This window comes from Pagrus major, chromosome 18 (genome assembly GCF_040436345.1).
Source record: "Pagrus major chromosome 18, Pma_NU_1.0".
Classification (NCBI taxonomy): domain Eukaryota; kingdom Metazoa; phylum Chordata; class Actinopteri; order Spariformes; family Sparidae; genus Pagrus; species Pagrus major.
This window is the reverse complement of record NC_133232.1, coordinates 8,981,418-9,000,668: the sequence shown is the minus strand read 5'-3', so window position 1 is coordinate 9,000,668 and position 19,251 is coordinate 8,981,418. Positions and strand designations below refer to the sequence as shown.

Here is a 19,251-nt window from a genome sequence, read left to right as displayed (position 1 = left end):
CATCATATGCCAGCTAGCGCTTCATACTCAGAGGAGAAATTCTCACTAATTGAGGTCAGGAGAGCTCTTTAACTGAACTTTTTTTAATCCTTTTCAGCCCATTTGTCCACTCCTTTTAACACAGTGAAATGGAGGAATGTCCCCTTGGAGTCCTGTGCTGAAATTAAATGCCTTATAATACATCAGACCTCTTGTCAGTGAGGTGGATGGAGAAGCAGCTCCCACGTCGGTGGCTGATATGGGTGGGGAAGGTCTCTGGGCTACTTTATTCATTAAATGGTCCTATTATAGCTCCATCTGAGCCGCCATGGCTGCTGGGATCTCATGTCAATGGACTTGTCAATCAGAATCTCTCCAGGAAGCCGTGATACCTATCAAGGTCCCCTGGACTTTAAACTGAACCGCGGAGAAAGAGCGCAGCGTGATGAGGGTCAAAAAGCAGTCTGATGGATTTGAAAAGAATCACATTTACCTCTCATGAGTTCATTTGCATATCATCAAAATATGCAAAAGAGAAGAGAATCTGGGTGCATATCTGTTCAGAGCATATGGTGTGCCCATTGGATGTACTTTGATGAGAAAATAAACAGCCTTTTCAGGGTGGTTGCCTGTCTCTGAGTATTAGTCGTGCAATATGGAAATTCAGCTCTACTGGTCATGCTCTGTTGGTCACAGTGTACATTTCCATCTAAAGCTGAGACCCTATTGTGTATCACACTGCTCGCACACACAAGCTATGTCACATGCAGACGTACTGTTGGTAGGATGCTGTTTTTGTTGTGTTTATGGGGTTGTCTTCTAGAGAACACTTTACCTGTAGATGTACACATGGTTCAAGAGACAGAGCTCGATGAAAAACAGAAATAAACTTATACTAAGATGGTTAAGAGCAAAATAAAAACAAATTCGTACAGTATGTCAGGGAGAGTCAAAACTAAACAAAGGACATAAGGAATGTTGGATCACGGGAGTTGTTGTCTTCATTGGTAAACACCTCCCCACCCGGATTTTCGTCTGATTTTATGGGTTCCTATTAACCTATGAAACCCGCTGCAAAATATTCCACGGGAATGAAAATATTTCCTCCTCTGGAATATATGTTTGACCAATGAAATCCTTTGTTGCTGCTGATGTCAAGTGTCAAGTGTCAACTTCTCTGGAACTGTTTATGGATGAAGTCATGTTTTGAAGTTTTCACATTTCATTTAGTAGTGTTCACTGACTTCCTTCCTCATTCTCTACCATATTGTTTAGCGGCAGGCAACCACATGATAAGCACCGTTAATTCAAATAAAATTACTGATTTCTCTGGTTTGAACATTGTTACAAACATTTGGGAGAATGTAAGCACACAACTCAACAAAATATATAACAAAGGTCGAGTCAATGTCAATGTTTGAAATTGGTCCAGTATTGAGTGAGAGCGCTGCAGCCGGTAGCTGTGAAATGGGCTGCAGTGTAATACCTCTGGGCAATTGGGCATCGTCAATATTTGTCATCTTAAAGTTCTGTTATTATTTTCAGTGTATGACAACATGATGGAAGAATCCCTACGGTAAAATACCTTTTTGTTATAGATATATGTAACATTTCTGCATTTAAATGTCCAAAAACCAACACGAATTTTCTTCTTTATTTTGTTAAAGCTGGAGTGTGTAAGTTATTTCTGGCGTCATTTGGTCAAAAATCAATAATAACCTTTCAGCATATTGTAATTCATAGTGTTACAACAGAACACTGGACTTCTGGGTCTCCTCTTGGCTCTGTATTCAGGCTTTAAAAAATCAGTGCCGTGACGGCAGTGTTCAGCCAATCACAGTTCATTTTACAGAGCAAGCTGTTTTGGGCGTTCCTATTGGTTGCTCGACCAAAGTCGATGCGCGTTCATGTTCTGTGAAGGTGCAATGGCGGACGTCCCGGCAGGAAAAGCCGCTATCATGGCATTACCAACAAAAGCGTACACGGCTAAGCAAGCCAAAAAAAGGAAGACCGATGTAGAGAAACGAGAGTCTAAGAGGGAGAGTGACAATAGACGGAATAAATCGCGTGTAAACACAGACAAGCATATCCGAGGTGGAGAGAGCTTAGCGATAGCATCGGGCTGAAGTTGGATACTGAGCTTGCTGTTCTTCTCCTGGACAGGTGAGCCTCCAATGCAAGTTTTACGTAGCTGATAATCTAAATGTGTGGTAGTAATTGGCTGCGTAGTTGAAATGTTGTGTAATGAGTAATGTTGTGAGTTGATTAGCTTTATGCTAACCGTAGCCAAAGGCTCACGACAGCTACAAGCAAGTCAGAGCCAAAGTCAACGTCAAATGTACTGTCAATACGGTTATATATACACGACATACAGAGGACATGAAAGCGTAAAAGTTGGCAGCTATGTGACAGAAAAGTTCCGACGTGAATATTCCAAGCGCTACAGTCGCGTCCACGAGAACGGTGTGGAGCTATGGAGTCGAAACAGGGAGGGGAGGGGGGAGCGCAGTTGTTTCCATCCCAGTCTCATGCGTTTTTCACATATTCTACAAACTCCAGCTTTAAGTTCTGTGCTGTTATTATCGTAAATGTTTCCAACACTGTTCAGACCCAGGGAAATTTGTCAATTTACTCAAGGTAGTGGTGTGTTTCATTTGGTCGCCTCCACTATCAAATCCAGGAGTCAGAGAGTGAGGAAGGAAGTCGGTGAACTGGACTAAACATGACGTGAAATAAACCCTCCTCTGTGAACATTTATGCCATGAGTCACGTCAGATAGATTTTCATCAGCCATGGTGGCTGTTTAACATGAAGACAGAAGTCCCATGATCCCACGCTACTTCACAATGCCATCAAACTGCGTCTTTGTTTTGATTTAGAGACCCGTAGCAGCAGTAGTAACATATCGTGCATTTAATAAACATCTGCTATATCACTCTCCCCAAATCCACTAGACTCCATTTACAGAAACTGTCATTTTTTCATTGTAAAATCCAATTCTAGACAGAAACAAAAAAAAAATTACCAAAACCATCTTGGTTCGTCTTTCTACTGTTCCAACAATCACCAACTCTGGTTTGGTTGAAGTGAATCCTTAATTCACAGAAGAAGATGTGAAAATGTCTGGAGACGAGCAACATTATTCACTTCGACACAAAAGCATAGGAAAATAGGATTAAGGTTGAAAAATACCAAAGTTACCCTTAAACGTTAAAGCATGACTGCAGAAGAAGAAACAACAAATACAAATGTTGAGTTCATAAGCAACAAAGCAGACCTCTGATGATTTTAAAACACTCAGGAGTTTTACTACCACTGCTTTATTTGGTCTGGTATGACCAGTAGCTTACAGTGGCTAATGCTATGCTGACTTAATGACTCGTCTCTACTGTTTCACTATGATTTTGCATTTATCATTATCCTACAATTGTTGTTGCCACTGTGACTGCTGAGACACACTGTTGTCTTCATGCAGGAACAGTTAATTAGACAACCACCATACTAAGCCGTTTCCAATCGCTAACACATTGAATGTAATCCAGGGGTTTGCAGAATCAGTACAGCTATTTTAAAGTAAATGGCCAAAATCCAGCTAAATACCGTAATCTAGATAACAGCATGTACGTACTTAGTTTGGGGCCAGAGTGCTATGATTCATAACATTTGCTCTTTTTCTCTCCTGTGCTTTTCTTAGCGTTCAGGCTATTGTTACTTAACTCCACACAGGCTGCACATCTTTCATTTGCTTCTCTTTCTGTAGCTCTTTACTGTAATGCATACCAGCTTCTGATCAATGTTTGGTGTGTTCAGAAGTGCAACATGAAGTTTTAAAGAGGAGTCACTCATTAGTTAAATGACTTTTAGTTCAAGCAATGGGAATATTTCTGCCTTCAGAGCCGTTCTGAGATGTCAGATCAGCATTTCAGCCAACACTTCATCTGTAATCCTTTCTTGTCTTTATTGTCTCTGTCAATAATTCTGAGAGAGTGATGCAGCAGGCCTCCAGCAAATTATAATATAATATATCAGCAGTCAAAACAGCAGATGGCCACTGATAACAGTAGTTCTGCCCATGTTCTCATGAAGGAAAATATATAAAAAATCCTCTCTTCCAGTTTCCAGTTCCAGTCTGTGCACTCTGCTGGTTTATTGGTCTGCTGCCCAGTGGAGGGCAGTTAATTGACATTGACTGTTGCATGTCTCCAGGACACCAATAGAGCCATGGCTCCCCTGCAGCCTGAGTGCTGCACAGAGAGCACAAAGGCAGCTCGGTCTGAAAAGGCTACCTCAGAGCATGAATACTAATGGAATTGATTTATACCTCCATTTCCTGCAGGGAGACTTGTGGACTTTTATTGCCGAGGAGGAGCCAAGACCCTTGTGTGTGCTCAACAGTCTGAAGTGGTGGAAAAGCAGCAGCTCAGTGGGAACCTCCAAGGCTCTGCAGTTCTGCCACAAACTGAGCAACTAGGTGCCATTTTGGAGCGCCGCTGGAGAATATAATGGCTCTCAAGTAGACTGGAAGAAAAGAAACCTAATTGAGATGTTGGTGTGGAAACTCACCATTACTGAATTTTGATGAATGGGCTGGTCAAGCAGATCTGTGTCCACGTTTGCTCATGTTTCTAAGGCAAAGAAAACTGTTCTGTCTTTAGTAAAGTATTATTCTATAGTATGTAATTGAATGTTGTAGCTCGAGAAGAATCAGCTATTCTGACCAAAGCTTAAAACAGCTCATTAGCTGGGTGGTCATTGCACAGCCATTAACAAGACCATTATCGACATATATAAGCTTTTGTGCAAATACACTTGACAGAAGTAAAGATTTGTTAACCAAGAAAGATTAAAAGTTGACATGAAATCAACCCAGCCTCTCTTGGAATTACATTTAAAGCTATTTTTTTTTTCTTTTTACATCCTGTGCCGATATTCAACACCAAAGCAGGTAGTGTAGTGTACTGCTAAAGAGACAGTTTTACACATGAAGTTCAATTTACTTATCAACGTAGGTAGAACTCACCATGGGGAAACTGTGAATGTGTAATGTTGTCTGTGGCTCCAGAAGAAGCCTTTAAAAATCTGAGAGAATATGATAATGTCATAGTGACGTCAACAGGGTCATTTTTGGCTTGAGACTGGATATCAAGTGAAGAAAACTTGCATTAAAGAGGTTGTTTGGAAGATGTTGTCATTTACCAGCATGGATAATATGTCAGTGAGTTGGATTATGGGAAGTGAAGGATCCAAGGTTTCTGACTTTTGAGTAAGATCAGTACATCCCTATCTCTGCTGTACCTATTTTCTTTAAAAAACAAACTAACAAACAAAAAAAGATTCTTACAAATTGGTCCTTTAAAAAAGTGCCACACTAAATTGCTGAAGTGAAAAACTTTTAAGTCGGTTATCTGAATGTGAGGATGAAAAGTTAAGGGTGGTGGATGTGTCCTGTATCAGACCACAAATGTTTTTTTTTATTAATATTTCACAATTACATTGAACTTTTCCTACCTTACCCAAGTGTTTGAGTTCCATCCCATAACCATATCTTAATTTAACTGAAGCTGCTATGCATGCATACTGAAGGACTACTGACTGTTTAAAAACTGTCAAATTGGGTGTTTTCGCAGCGTGTTATCAGTTATCTGTGCACAAATAACACAACTTTACATTGTCTAGTTTTGGTGGTGCATACGCCGATCCTTCACAATAATTTCTGTGGAGAGCAGATCTATAGTCAGGTGACCTTTGTCGGCAACAAAATTACTTGGTTAGATTTAGAAAGTGATGACGTTCCATCCGTTAACTTTCGAACGTAAGTTAAAACAATTCCAGGTTGTCTTTTAGATTGGTACACCCGTCTGCAAGGGCAAAGTCCTGTGTTTGTTTGACCAACCACCACCTTCATTGGACTCTCTCGCTCTTTATACCACGCCTGACATTCTGTGTGTGGTATTTGAATGCATTTGTCTTCCACAGAGTTTAATGGGAAGGATTAGGGCATCGTCTACATGCAAAATTGGGCTTTGGTGTATGTACAGCACACAATATGAAAGTCTAAAGTTCTGTGTTAATTATACACAGACAATTGTGACTGGGCTGGGTTTCAGTTACGACACTTGGATAGCAGTGTAACTGCAAGATGCACTGAAGCGTGTTTCTTAGGAGTTCATAATGGCTGTAAGTCTTGCTTCTTGGACTTGGGTCTGAGGAAACTGTCTTGAGATTTTGTTAATAAATTAAATTGTGTGCAATACCCAGAAGTAGCCAAGAATTAACAAAAAGAGATTTATGGCTCTTCATTCAGGGAGAGCGAGAAGATTTTACTTTATAGATACATTAATAATACTGTTATTGCCTCTAGTATGCTACCATGCTAATAATAAGATCCTGTCTCTGGGATGGGGTTGTTTCTGTTGAGAGCACAAATCACTCAACATCTGTAGCAGCAGAAAGATTTAGTTCCCCCCTGTTCTCCAAACCACATGTGCTTATTGAAGCAAAATCTCATCCCACCAAGTTGTCTGATGTCTCGAATGAATGAAAACATTTATGTCCCAACTGAACCACTAAATAAAGGAAAGTATTCAATTATTCATAAAAAAAACAAGTCTTGCCGTTTTGTAAACCCCCCCCCCCCCCCCCCCCAAAAAAAAAAAAACAGCTGTACTGCAAACAAGATATGACATGGCAGCTAACCTTTAAAAGTGAAATTCACTGATGTATGAGCGGAAGGTAAGTAAAATGACAAGCTTTGCACTGTGTATGCTGAAAGGTGACGCCAGCAACCTTTTAAAAGAACCTTGTTTAAAATCCAAACCAAAACTGAAGTGAGCAATAAACCAGAAATGTCAAAGCATCATAATCAATTAGTTTTGTTTTAATGTCAGCCTCCTTTTTGTGCTGGAATCAAATCCAACTCTGAAGTCATTGCCACCCCTAATCCTTGCTTGGCGTCCCTCCATTATCTTTGTTTGATGTGAAAGGTTTGCCGATACCGATATCACAGACCCACTTATGACAAACACACCGGTGTGACAGAGATGCTATTTGCATCGCTTTGATGTCCCTGCAGGGTTTTTGAAAAAACCCTCCAATCACGATTTGAACAACACAGTGCATTCTGTTTACAGCCCTTTTCGCTTTTATTGAAGAGATGTTGAAATTCCTTCGGAGAAAAAATAAATGCAAAACAGCCATGTTGAGATGAGACACAGGATTGACTGACAGAAACAGTAACATGTGATATACATTGAAGGTCTTTGCACATATACTTCCTTAATGCCATGCAATGGGATGCGAGGTCACGTCTCAGTCTCACAAGTGTGGGATGGTGTTGCCTCCCAAACCAGAAATACACTGCACGTCACTACCACTGCTTCCATATACTGATGTTTATTATACACAGAAGGAGCAGTAGCCAAAGGCCCGCTGCAGCGCTGTTTGAATGCAGAAACACAAGACGATGAAAAATTATATGAAATCACTTTATTCTCAGAGTGTGCGGTGATTCCATTTTTGCAGGAAAGTTACAGACTGAAATATCTGTCTAAAATGGCATGCAGTGAGGCTAACAGGTGGAGCTTTGAAACACACAGAAGACACAAAAACGATTTTATCAACAACCTTGCCTACATCGCACACCATAAGCATGCATACATTTTATCAACAAATAGGGAGATAGAGAGAGAGAGAGGAGGAGGGAGAAGGGTGAGAAGATTTTGCAGTACAAAAATAAAAAAATACACCAAATGAACATGTCTTTTTTTTTTCTTTTTCAAAAATACCAACCACCAGAGGACAAGAGAAACAGGACCGGCTACAGACGAGAAATAAAGAAAAAACACTGCACGAGGGTAAGCATCTTCTCAACACATACAGAACAAAGACAGATGCAAGGAGAGAGAAACATCAGACAGTTACATTCAAGTCACATCAAAGGAGTATTTCTTTTTAAAGTGGAATATTCTTCAGGCAGTTTCTTAATCATATTAATGGCTGTATGAGCGGCACAAATGAGCGACTCCCAAATGAACACTGAATCGGAGTCTACTGGACGACTAGATATTGATTACGCATGACTTGGGCAGTTTGTTTGGGCAGTGGTCTATAAGCCATTTAGAGCGCAATCAATTGGCATTTACAAGATGATGAATGTTTATGATGGATGAGATGCAAAGGGTGATCTGGTTTCAGAGTGCACCAGTTTGACTCACTGGGAGCCTGAAGAACTGCACACACTGAGGGTTGTGTTGCTGGGAAAGTCTTACACATGGGTTGACTGGGCAGTAATCGTAGCTTTCTGGAATAATCTCGGGCCAAACAAGAGATATGTTGCTCATAAATAAAAGTTGGTGTCGGCTTTCTTGAGGCCCCTGGCAATGAAATCATCAAATTTTTAGTTATGCTAAGAGAAGGCTAGTTATGGTTCTATAAAACTGAAAGGAAGAATACCTGAGAATTTCAAAATAAATAAGAAATGTAGTAAATTAAAAGAATGAAACCTCTTGTCTAAGTCTACTACTACCAGCACTATTCTTTGGTTTGATTGGATAACTGCTCTGACGATGGATTTGAGTGTTGATGCATGGTTCCATAACTGTAAACATCAGTTGCTAACTAAATGCTAACACACTGTTTGAATGGATGCTAGCAAAGGCAGTTTACAAGTACAATAAAATCACAGAAAGTTCAATAAATATGCTCTAACCACACTGTGCCCTTGGATGTTTTTTTTTTAATATATACTCAACATGATTACAGAGCTCACAAAGCGCTGATAAAAGGTACATTTCCCTTGTCTATGCCACAGGAAAGCACAAGTTCAGGTTTAGTTTTGTCTCATGTTTAGCTAGCTTAATAAAAACAGTCGCAATGTGACAGAAAAGCGGGTTTAGAAAACCGTAAGCTACTGTGCGCAAGTGAATCACAAAAACATTTCCTAACAAAATTGTATCACAAGATTGAACTGATCTCCGCTAACAGCACATTGATGCTTCCCCTAGGGATTTTTTTTCTGTACATGGCAGCTAAAATAACTCTTTACTTGGTCGTATTCGATTCATTCTAGAGTCTAGTTCCAGGTTATAACAACATCGAATTTAAGTTATTCATCGTGATGTACTTGTAGGCTAACAAAGGCATCGACTGTAAATATCTAGGTTTGAGTGTTACCAGCACGAGTCTAGTGGAATGTCTGAAATATCTGGAATGTTTTAACAAGACACTGTGGAATAAGGGAGAAATAAAAAAATAAAAAATAAAACAAGGCATATGGAGAAACATTTGATTTTATCCCTTTAAATTTGTGCCATTAAATTACCAGCAGGACAGACTGGACTCCAGCAGGTAAACATTTTCTGTTTAACATTATTTCATCTAATTTCTCTGCATGTTTTTGTTGATGTCTGCCTTTGAGAACCTGCAGTTTGCCTCGTGATTTGTGGTTTCGAACACAAATCCTGGTTGTGCTCTTCATTCCGTAACATATGACTGAACATTTGTTTTACAACATAGAACAAATCATCCCACCTTCCCCCTTTTCTCTTTTTTAATCAAATATGTCTGACCTACAAAGGCTTCACTGTCACTATGCAGACACGTGTGTGCCTTTAACATCGACTAACACATTAAGGAGTTAAGTCTAAACACGCAACAATGAAGATTGTCTGTTATTGCTGATTTGGGACTATCACTCCCATCAGTTAAACCAACGGACACAGGACAACTTCATTTGGAACAATATATTGCACTATTGTCACTGTCTGTTCACATATAGTGTGTTCACAACATTGTTGTGTTTGTGAAGTTTTCTTTTTCTTTTTACAAAAAGTTGATGGAAATGTCAAAAGAAATCAATGCCTGGTTTAAAACGTACACGTCCTACTGCAAAAGCAGAGCGAGCGACACCTGCCACAGGACATTAAAACTGAACGTTCAAACCACAAACATGTATAGCAAGTGAATTTATAGTAAGAATGTTGTCTAACTGCTTTGTATGGAGAACGTTTATAGTTTTCCCCATGGAGGAACATTTCAGACACAAAGTCAATTATCGCTTACTGTAAATGGTGGACGAGACGTCGATCAAATAAAAAATGGAAAACCAGTTATTGCCTCAAATATCAATGTATTTCGCTTCATCATAACAAATGAAATGGTGTCCATATGTGTACTTCACTTCACAAAAGTTCACTGCATGCTTAAAAAAACGAAAGCAGAACAAATAAAACTCTCATTTTCAAATGAATTCCTTCACTTCCTGGTTTTACAGGTGACTCCACCAGTGCTCATATCATTACACAGTCACAATAAACCAATGAGAACATGAGGGACAGTTTATGGGGTGGATCCTCACAGTGGAGAACTAATAAAAATGTTTTTTATATACACTGTATGTATCAAATATTAGCAAGAACAGAAAAGGAAAATTCAATTAAATTTTGATATGATTTGGATAATTTCTCAAACGTTAAAAATATGGCTTATACTCTTAGTCATCTTGTTATATGTCACATTTCACTCTTATATAGTTCTCTTTTTTTTTATAACCCGAGGCTATTTACAAACAAAAAGGGTGGATGATGGGTGATATCTGGTCTCATTCTAAGTGCTGACATTTTGAAAACGTGGTATGAGATTTGCCTTGAAGTAAAGATCTGTGAAGGTGATACATACTTTTAAAATAAGATTATAATCACAGGTTATCAGGAGAGATGCTCTGTATGAGAGATTAAAGTACGTATCTCCATCAGAGATCAGATATTTTACATGAAAGGCAAATTCATGACACGTTGCTCAACTCCAGGACACTTAGAAGTTGGGTTGAAGGGGTGGGGGGGTGGGGGCGTGGGGGTGAAGAAAGGTACGGCATTAGTCTTGGTTAGATGATAAGTTAATCACATTTCACCCAAAGCACTGTTACTTTTTATTGAACATATCCATGAGCGGAGTCGGGATGAACTTCATGACCGTATCCACGATGCTCTCCTCTTCCTCCTCGTCGCCGCAGCCAGTGGGAACCGCCTTCTTCGGACGGGTCAGGCTGCCCTCGGAGGCCTGCTCCATCGCAGCCGCTGCCTCGGCTTCCTTCTCCTCCTTCTTCTTGATGCCATACTGCACAAGAGAGAAGACGAAAAACAGGAAACCATGTTAATAAGGATGAGATTTATTTTTCTTGGTTAAACTTTGGGCTTTTGACATTGTTTTAAGTTTCTCCAGGTGATGTTTTAACATATATATAATGTTACTTTTGTATATGAATGAATTTTCAAGTCAAAATATGTATTGTTAAAAAAGACTAATATTGTCAGAATAAAGTTGTCATGTTTTAAGATAAGGCAGTCATTTTTTGAAGGATAAATCCATTATATATCGAGAGTGAAGTTGTAATATATTCAGTATACAGTTGTGTTAGTTAAGGATCAAGTTAACATTTTCAGGAAGATGAAAATTATTATCCTGTCTATAATTATCCATAATATTTTCATAATAAAACATTTTAGGATATAATTTCAGAATAAAATTGGGATATTTTCAGATTAAAGTCATGCCATTTCTAGAATGTCTCAAAATTTTGAAGATAAAGTCCTAGTTTTATGAGAAAACGGTTGAATTAAGACTAATAAATTTAACTTCTGATCAATTTTTTTTTTCAATTAGTGAATTTCTAGAATCTGGAGGTAGGGTTAGTATTTTAAACAAACCTTTAAAGGATTATTTCAACATTTTGGGAAGGATGCTTATTTGCTTTCTTGCTAAGATTTAGATGAAATGATTCAGCTTTAGTTAAACTTAGCATGTAGACTGACAGCTGGGGGAAATGCCGGGATGGCACCACTCCTGGAGAGATAAAATTCCAACACACAACTTCCCCTAAAACCACATTTTTTTGGGAGGAGAACCATACTAGCTGTTTCCCCTGTAGTTTTTAAGATAAGCTAGGCTAATTGCCTCCTGGCATAATTAGAGCACTCACACAAAGGTGTTATGGAAGAAAGGAAATAAGTGTATTGGCCAAAATGTTGAACTATTTCTTTCAAGCACTTTTGCTGACATCATGTCCAGTAACAAGCTCAGGTTTTGCTCAAACTGTGTCCCTACTTGTAAATAACCAGTGTATTTCTGTGTCTTAGCTAATCGCTGTTGCCCTAAAGCCACATTCTAATACCTTTTAAGTGGTCCCCTTAACCCAAATGTTTTAAATAGTTCCCAATTCAGTAAGAAACTGTGAATTGCAGCTGTGAGGCACCATGACAGAAATGTGATTTCCTTGCACCCTGAACACTGTACCATTTCTGTGTTTAGAATAAAGGTGGCAACAACTTCTTCCTTCACTTCAAAAGAAAGCAGGTTGTAAGGCGTTCCCCCGCTCCTGTGCTGCAGAAACCTGTGAACACTGTGACTGACTTCAAAATGTGGCAATTTTTATTCTAAAGATAGAGACGTGTGAGGCGTGACATGATCATTTCATGCATTTGAGGTAAATTGGTTGAAAATGATTACTGCTCTTGCAAAGTAATTCACATTTCTTCATTTGCATGAATTAGCTGCAGGCTGCCTCCTCCTCAACTTTAAGCACAGTGTAGTGGAGCTTTTCGGATCCTGCACGAACAGCAGGACTCGGGCTTTTGTGCTTGTTTTTATGTGTTTGGGAGTTTTAACGGCTGCTTGGTCTAATTTGACCGTCCTGGATATTTTATGTTCCAATAACAGGATCTCAGTGTGTGTTAACAATGCTAACAATTAGCTTACAGAATCCTGGGCCCCAAAAGACTTCTATTCTCAAGGAGTATTGTGCAGCTTGAGTAATCTCTGCGTGAGAATACACTGATGACGACCACAAGATACTGTTGAAAGCTCTTGTAAACCCATAAGTGCTTCAGCAGAAGAATCAAAATTTAAAGACCTACGATACTACAGCTACTAAATGTCCCTTGTGGTGAACTTGCTTCCAGTTTGCTTCAGTAAATGTAGTTGCGTTCCATTACTGGTCCACTGTTGCCTCAAATATATTTGCTGTATTTGTGGTTCTGGTTTAAGAAAAATCAATACAGCTGGACTGCAAGGAAAAGGTTGCAGAGCACAGGGAGGTCAACAGGCTGAGCGATGGTTGATTTTGAGGCACAGATGCGTAAAATGAGCTCAACTCCTCCATGACCTCTTTGCTGCTCTCCCAGGTGCACGTTAATGTGATTCTGCTGCGATAAATATATTATAAATAGACTGCTAGTGTCTATTTCCGCTGTGAAGATGTGAGGAGGGAGCAGGATGACCTGTGTGTTTTTAGAGTGGAGCACTGGGGTTATTCAAGGAAGTCAAATAGTATGCGAACACTAAGGCTGTTCACCTTTTATTTTACATTATTTAAATTAGTTTTATTAGAGTCAGCATCTCAATAACATCTTCTGTCATGGCTAAAACCATCCTTTGATATGTCTAAGTGATGTCTTCAAGGAAACTGGGAGACCCTCTGGCGGGCTAAAGACATGAAAATGATTTGAAAATAAATAAACAAAAAATAGATTCATCTTCTTAACAGAAGGCGTTCAGTGCCAAAGAGCACGGACAAACAATAGCAGCTGGTTGGTGGTTTGACATCTGCTTTAATTCTGGTCGAATATTTCACTCAACACTGGCTTTAAATGATTCATCTGGCAGCCAGTGAGCCCTTTTCAGCTCCTATGTTCTTCATCCTGTCAGCTAATAAGAGCAGACTTTGTGATCCTTAGTCGTATTTTGTGAATGTTTTTCTTCAAGAATAATGCATCAGCAATAAATACCGAGTTGGGTATTGTACAAAACAAAAAAAAAATGATGCTGCTCTAACATTTAAGTCAGTGTGGGGCAACGATCGATCAGCAGGAAGCTGCAGCAAATAAAACCATCAGTGAAAGACAGAGCAGAGATTATATCTGTGGCAGTCCAATTGTGTAGTTCTTGTTATCTTTTTTTATTTTGGCTGAATTTCAAAATCCCTCTGGACTGATTGCGGTGGATTCAGATCACCTCTTTTCCTCTTAGCCAATCAGAGTGTGATGACGCCCTTTTGTGAAGGCTTAAAGGAATAGTTCACTCTACGAAATTCAGTCATTATCGACTCACCCTCATGCTGATGAGAAGTCCGGTGTAGTTTTTTATTCCTCAAAGTGCAGCTGGAGACCCGCAGGGGTACCCTCCTGCAGCAATAATCCATATAACGAGCGTCAATGACCGGTATTTACATCCTGCTGTGAGTTTCAAAGTTTAAAATTACTAGTGCAGGCAGATCCCTCTTGTGTTTGTGTGTCACTCGGTCGCTCACAGCAGGATGTAAATACCGGTGTGTATCTATCGCGAGTTCTGTTGATCTTGTCTGGCGCGGCTTCCGTAGTGCATATGGCTGTGAAGGAGACTCGTGTGCACGCGGGAGCATGCCTCCAGGCAAATATAGTATAGTGACTGTTTAGGCTAGAAAAATGTACTAAATGACGTCGTTTCAAGTAAACTCTGGATGTCGCCACTTCAGGACACTTGGATTGCAGCGGACGAGCAGTATGGAGGAATATTACAAAGTTTTTGTGTAGTTTATGGACCTTTTCATCTCGGGCACATTTACGCCCATTATATGGACTTCTCATCAGTATGAGGGTGAGTCGATAATGACTGAATTTAGTTCTAAAGTGAACTATTCCTTTAAGAGAAGCGGGGAATGACGCCCAGGTTAGTCTCATTCTCATATCTGATTCTTCAGTGTCCTTGACACTCTGCAGACCTCAACCAAACAGATTCTCAGCCAGAATCTCCGCTCTGTTAAGGTCCTGTCGAGAGTTCTTAGTTGCCCTTGTTCTTTCGAGTTGAGGGAAATTGTGATTCTACAACTGAGTGAGCATCAAAAGTCACCATTTAACTAGGCTGCCTGCATCAGGGCCGTGCTTATTTGTGCGGTATCTTTGAAACCCAAGCCCCTCTATACACCTTGTCACTGGGGACTTAAGAGGCGGTAAAAGAAGTATATTAATTTCATTAGTCCCCAAAGAGGCATTTTCTCATAATTATCAGAATATTCATGACGTTGGCACTCTCCATAAATATATATATTTTTATGTTGGCTTGGGGTTTTTAGGAATGCGATGTTTGGTTAAACCTTCAAAATAAAGGCACCAAAACTACTTGGTTAGGTCGAGGAAAAGATCATAATTTTGCTTAAAACTAATACTTAAAACCGCCTCCCATTGAGGACTTTCTGGCTCTTTCACTTCTGCTGGTGCTGCACGGTCATACACGCCTGTACTTTTTGCCCCCAGGTGAGCCAATCCATCCTCTATTACACGCTTTGGCTGTGAGAGAAGGCTGTCCTGTTTTTGTTATTTAAACATGATCATTAGCGTTCCTTTACTTTAACCAAGTTATTTGGCTTAATATTAACTGTACACCAACCACTCAGGCTGCCACATTTGGCAAATGTAGGAATAACTAATTAAAAAACAGAAGGCATCATGTTTCCCACAAAAACCTCTATCAACTAATGCAAAACAGAGAGGCAGCTGATCAGATAGACAAGATATCAGTTATTTATCCTTTTGACTTTAAATCAAACACACATTTCTGCAGGATTTGGGTGAGATAAACAAACAAAGCAGCCTGATTAACTGAACGGTTGAAGGCACTCTTGCACAAGTTTTAAGAAGATAAATCTTACTTCAACACCAAAATTGTTTCTTCCTGACATTATGACAGAAAACAACACTGGTGTGATGGGTTGATGGATATCTCCTCTGTACCTCCTTCTGCTCCCTTGTTTGTTCTCTGTTTTCCCTTCATGCCGCTCTGTTTCGTTCTCTCGCTATCTGTCTCAGTCGGCCTCTCTCTCACTCTCAGACTTGTTCCAACAAAGGCTCGCCTCAGTTGAAGTGAAGACAGTCACGCTTAGTCAGCCCCTCTCCGCTCACTATAATCAAACACTTTCCAAAGATATGCTGTCATATCGCTCCGTCTCCCTCCTCCCTTTTCTTTCACAATTGTTTTCAAAAGAATCGCTGGGACTCAGTGGAGTGCAGAGCTGATCCTCCAAAGAAAGCTTTACATGAGCTACAGATGGTAAAGTTTTAAACTCAGCGTGAGACTCCTCAGAAAATGTTCAAGTCAAACATTCAATGAAATATTAGCAACGTCAAGAGGAATATTTGACTGCAAGCTGCACTTTGATACATCAATTAACATTTTATTACCAATGAATTAAATAGTAAGCATGAATTTATCAAAGATAAGATGGTCTTGGCGCGACAAGAAAAGGGTCAGTAGGACAAAGCTTTTAAAGCTGACTTTCATCCCCAGGAGTCCTGTATGTGTTAACTGAACAGCAAACAGCACACTTGGGTTTACAAAGCTGCTGGTCGGCAAAGGTTTAGAGCAAACCAAATATATGAGACAGCAGAATGATCTAATCTGGGTTAGTCAAACTTCGTCTGAATTCAGCCTGCAGTAGAAGAAACCTAGTCTACCTTCATTGTATTGGTGTGCGGGGAATCGAACCAGCAACCTTCTAATTACTGGATGATCCGCTGTACCTCCTGAACTACAGCTGCCCACAGCACCACCTCAAACAGTCAGAGATAACTGTTCGAGGTGGTGTAACATTTGTGAGCGACAAACCACGTGTGTGTAAGCCAAAACACCTTTTACTAACCCCTAACCAGATCATTAGCAGTGCTGTCACAACATAAAATGAAAAACTTATGATAAAGTTGCAACATAGAGACATTGTAAGTTTCAACATATCAATGGTTTGCATCTAACATTTATTCTGGCATTTGGGTCGCTTCAAACTAATCTAGTCCAACATTATGCTACGTTGTTACCTCAACTGTTCTAAATAGTCAGTCAAAATTGGAGCAAAAAGCCTGCCATTAAACAGGGAGGCTAGCTAAGATCAACCATACGAATGGGGATAATAAGGCACACTTACAGAAAGTCTCTCCAAGTGGTTTTTCACATGAAAAGTGATAAATGTTGTGTGAAAAAAAAAATCGAGCTTGTGAGAGACATTCAGATTCTGCTTATTTTCACATCTCTACACACCTAGGGAATCAATACTCAAAGTAGATGCTTGCAGGACTGTCAGTTTCATAGAGTCCCAGACACCACAGTCTACTGAATATGTTCATACACAGCCCCTAATGTCCCCTAAAAACATTCCTTCTTACAGGACCCTTTTTTAAATAATGAGGTCATGCATGGTCTTTATCAAATAAGTGGTAGTGTTGCCCTGGAGAGGTCGTGCAGCAGCTAACATGGTAGAACTGGTCATCTCCCATTTTTTTCTTTCTTAAATCTATCCTAACCCTTTACGGAAAACACCTGTTATGTTTGTTTGCTGTACTGAGGTATATTTTACCTTATCTCTGATGCCCTGTCGGATGTTTTCTCTCTCTGCTTCCATTTTTGCATATTTGGCCTTCCTCTCCTCCTCCTGTTGCCTTAGTGCCTCTTGCCTTTCCTCTTCTTTTTTCGCAGCATCAGGGTCCTTCTCCTCCTCCCCACCAAGCATCTTCCCCATGTCTTTGGTGGCCCCTGTTGTCAGTGGTGACATAAGAGAGAGAGATTAGTGAAACATTAAACAAATGTCAAGCAGAAACCTTTAAAATTGACAGTAATTGCACATAATAGATCTCAGCGATCAGCTGTTGTGAATCATTTGATGTGAACGGTGCTACATCAAAGATTTGGATAATTCAATTGGCATTGCTTTGTATTTCAATCCTCTTCCAGGGCGGTGAGAGAGCAGCTCAATCCGCCCTTGACTGAACCAAAGACAATAGAGGGAACGAGAGGTGAACACTGCGAACAAGAGCCTGAGATAAAAGCCACGGCAATAAATTATTAGCAGTTCTCTTGATTGCCTTTGTGCACCTCACTTTGCACTTTGCTATCTCCAACAGGAATTTACATCCTCATGCAAAGCGTCCACTTGGGTGAGATGGGTCAAGACCTGAGAACAAAAGGCTTGGAGTGCTGTTGAAAGGACCATAATAAGCAGACACGGGCGACTGATCCCATCTCCTGTCTGTCCTTGTTTGATATGCTAAACAAGAGATCAGCATGCAGTAAAAAGGTATTTATTATTATGGTAATAACTGCTTTGGTCTGAAAGACGTAGCCCTGACTTTTGCGCTCCTTTTTTGATCACTTCTAATGCTAATGATACCACTGAAGGCGCTCTGAATCGGAGCATTGGAAGTGGCCGCAGATACTGGGACAGCTGTCTCAGGCACAGACATCCTACTGTATCTTGACTTCTTCTCTGGTCTGCATGGAGCATCTGGTGGGAGCTACAGGCATCAAATGACATGCGTCATATGCCACTGCACAGCTGGTGCGTTTTGCCTCAGTCCAGTATCCCACAGCATTACATTCATATTGAACATTTATGTAATTTAGGCCCAGTGCCGACCAACGAACAAGTATGCCCTTTATGTTGGGATGTGGAGAGAGAGGTTACGAATGTGGTGGTGGATAGTTGTGCAGCCCATCTGACTTTCCAGCCAGAATAAAATGTTGAAATTTTACTTTGGAATTTGGTAGTGTTACAGCTGGCGAGTAACATTTGCCAAGCCAAAGACCACTGTTCAAGATTGCGTTTTAACATTTGTAAGCCTGTACCACTGGATACTTTTGAAGAGACATCAGGACAATGTGGTGACGAATCTGATATTTCTGATGAGACATCAGACATTTTTATTCTGTGTTAGTGGCAACATACTGGATGATTTTTTTAAAATGAGAAATAGGGACATTTTTCACTCGTGTTTATGCCGTCAAAATAAGATATTTTTGATGAGACATCAGGACATTTGTTATCTGAATTAGTGGCAACAAAACAAGATGTTTTTTACAAGACAACAGGACAATTTCCAGCCACATTTGTGGCAACAGAGGCCAAAGCATGATCTTTTCCTAACCCTAACCAGAGCACAAACACAGTGATGTCACAATATAAAATTGAAAATTAAAAGAAATGTAAAGTTACATTTCATGGTTTACAAAAAAACATTTATTCTGCCGATTGGGTTGGACATGTGGCAGATCAGAGTCCTCATTCTGTCACAGATCAACTGCTTTTAAAAAAAAAAAATTGCAATCATAATATTTTCCTATCCTTAACCTACTGTAATATGCCACAAGCACAGTTGCTCCCTCACATAAACTATACTTTACCAACCCTTCACTGATGTTGTAGACACAAATGATTTAAAAACTTTGGCTCTGTGCTGAAAAATACAAATGAAAAACATGCCG

At 39.9% G+C, this 19,251-nt stretch overlaps 1 protein-coding gene across 1 annotated transcript; it reads right to left on the bottom strand.

Annotated features, from left to right (window-relative positions):
• Positions 1 to 10,896: 10,896 nt before the first annotated feature.
• LOC141013589 (complexin-1-like) lies at positions 10,897 to 18,233 on the bottom strand. The gene is made up of 3 exons (XM_073487365.1): positions 18,161 to 18,233; positions 17,351 to 17,526; positions 10,897 to 11,091 (listed from the first exon to the last, which is right to left on the bottom strand). Exons 1-3 carry the CDS (start codon positions 18,231 to 18,233, stop codon positions 10,897 to 10,899), a joined length of 444 nt encoding a protein of 147 aa, XP_073343466.1.
• Positions 18,234 to 19,251: the final 1,018 nt, after the last annotated feature.

Coding starts and splice junctions, on each gene's coding strand:
- LOC141013589 (XM_073487365.1), bottom strand. CDS start 18,233: ATGTCTGTGCCTGAGACAGCTGTCCCAGTATCTGCGGCCACTTCCAAT. Junction 17,527..18,160: donor GATTCAGAGCGCCTTCAGTG/GTATCATTAGCA, acceptor CACTGACAACAG/GGGCCACCAAAGACATGGGG. Junction 11,092..17,350: donor GACAGGGCATCAGAGATAAG/GTAAAATATACC, acceptor TCTCTTGTGCAG/TATGGCATCAAGAAGAAGGA.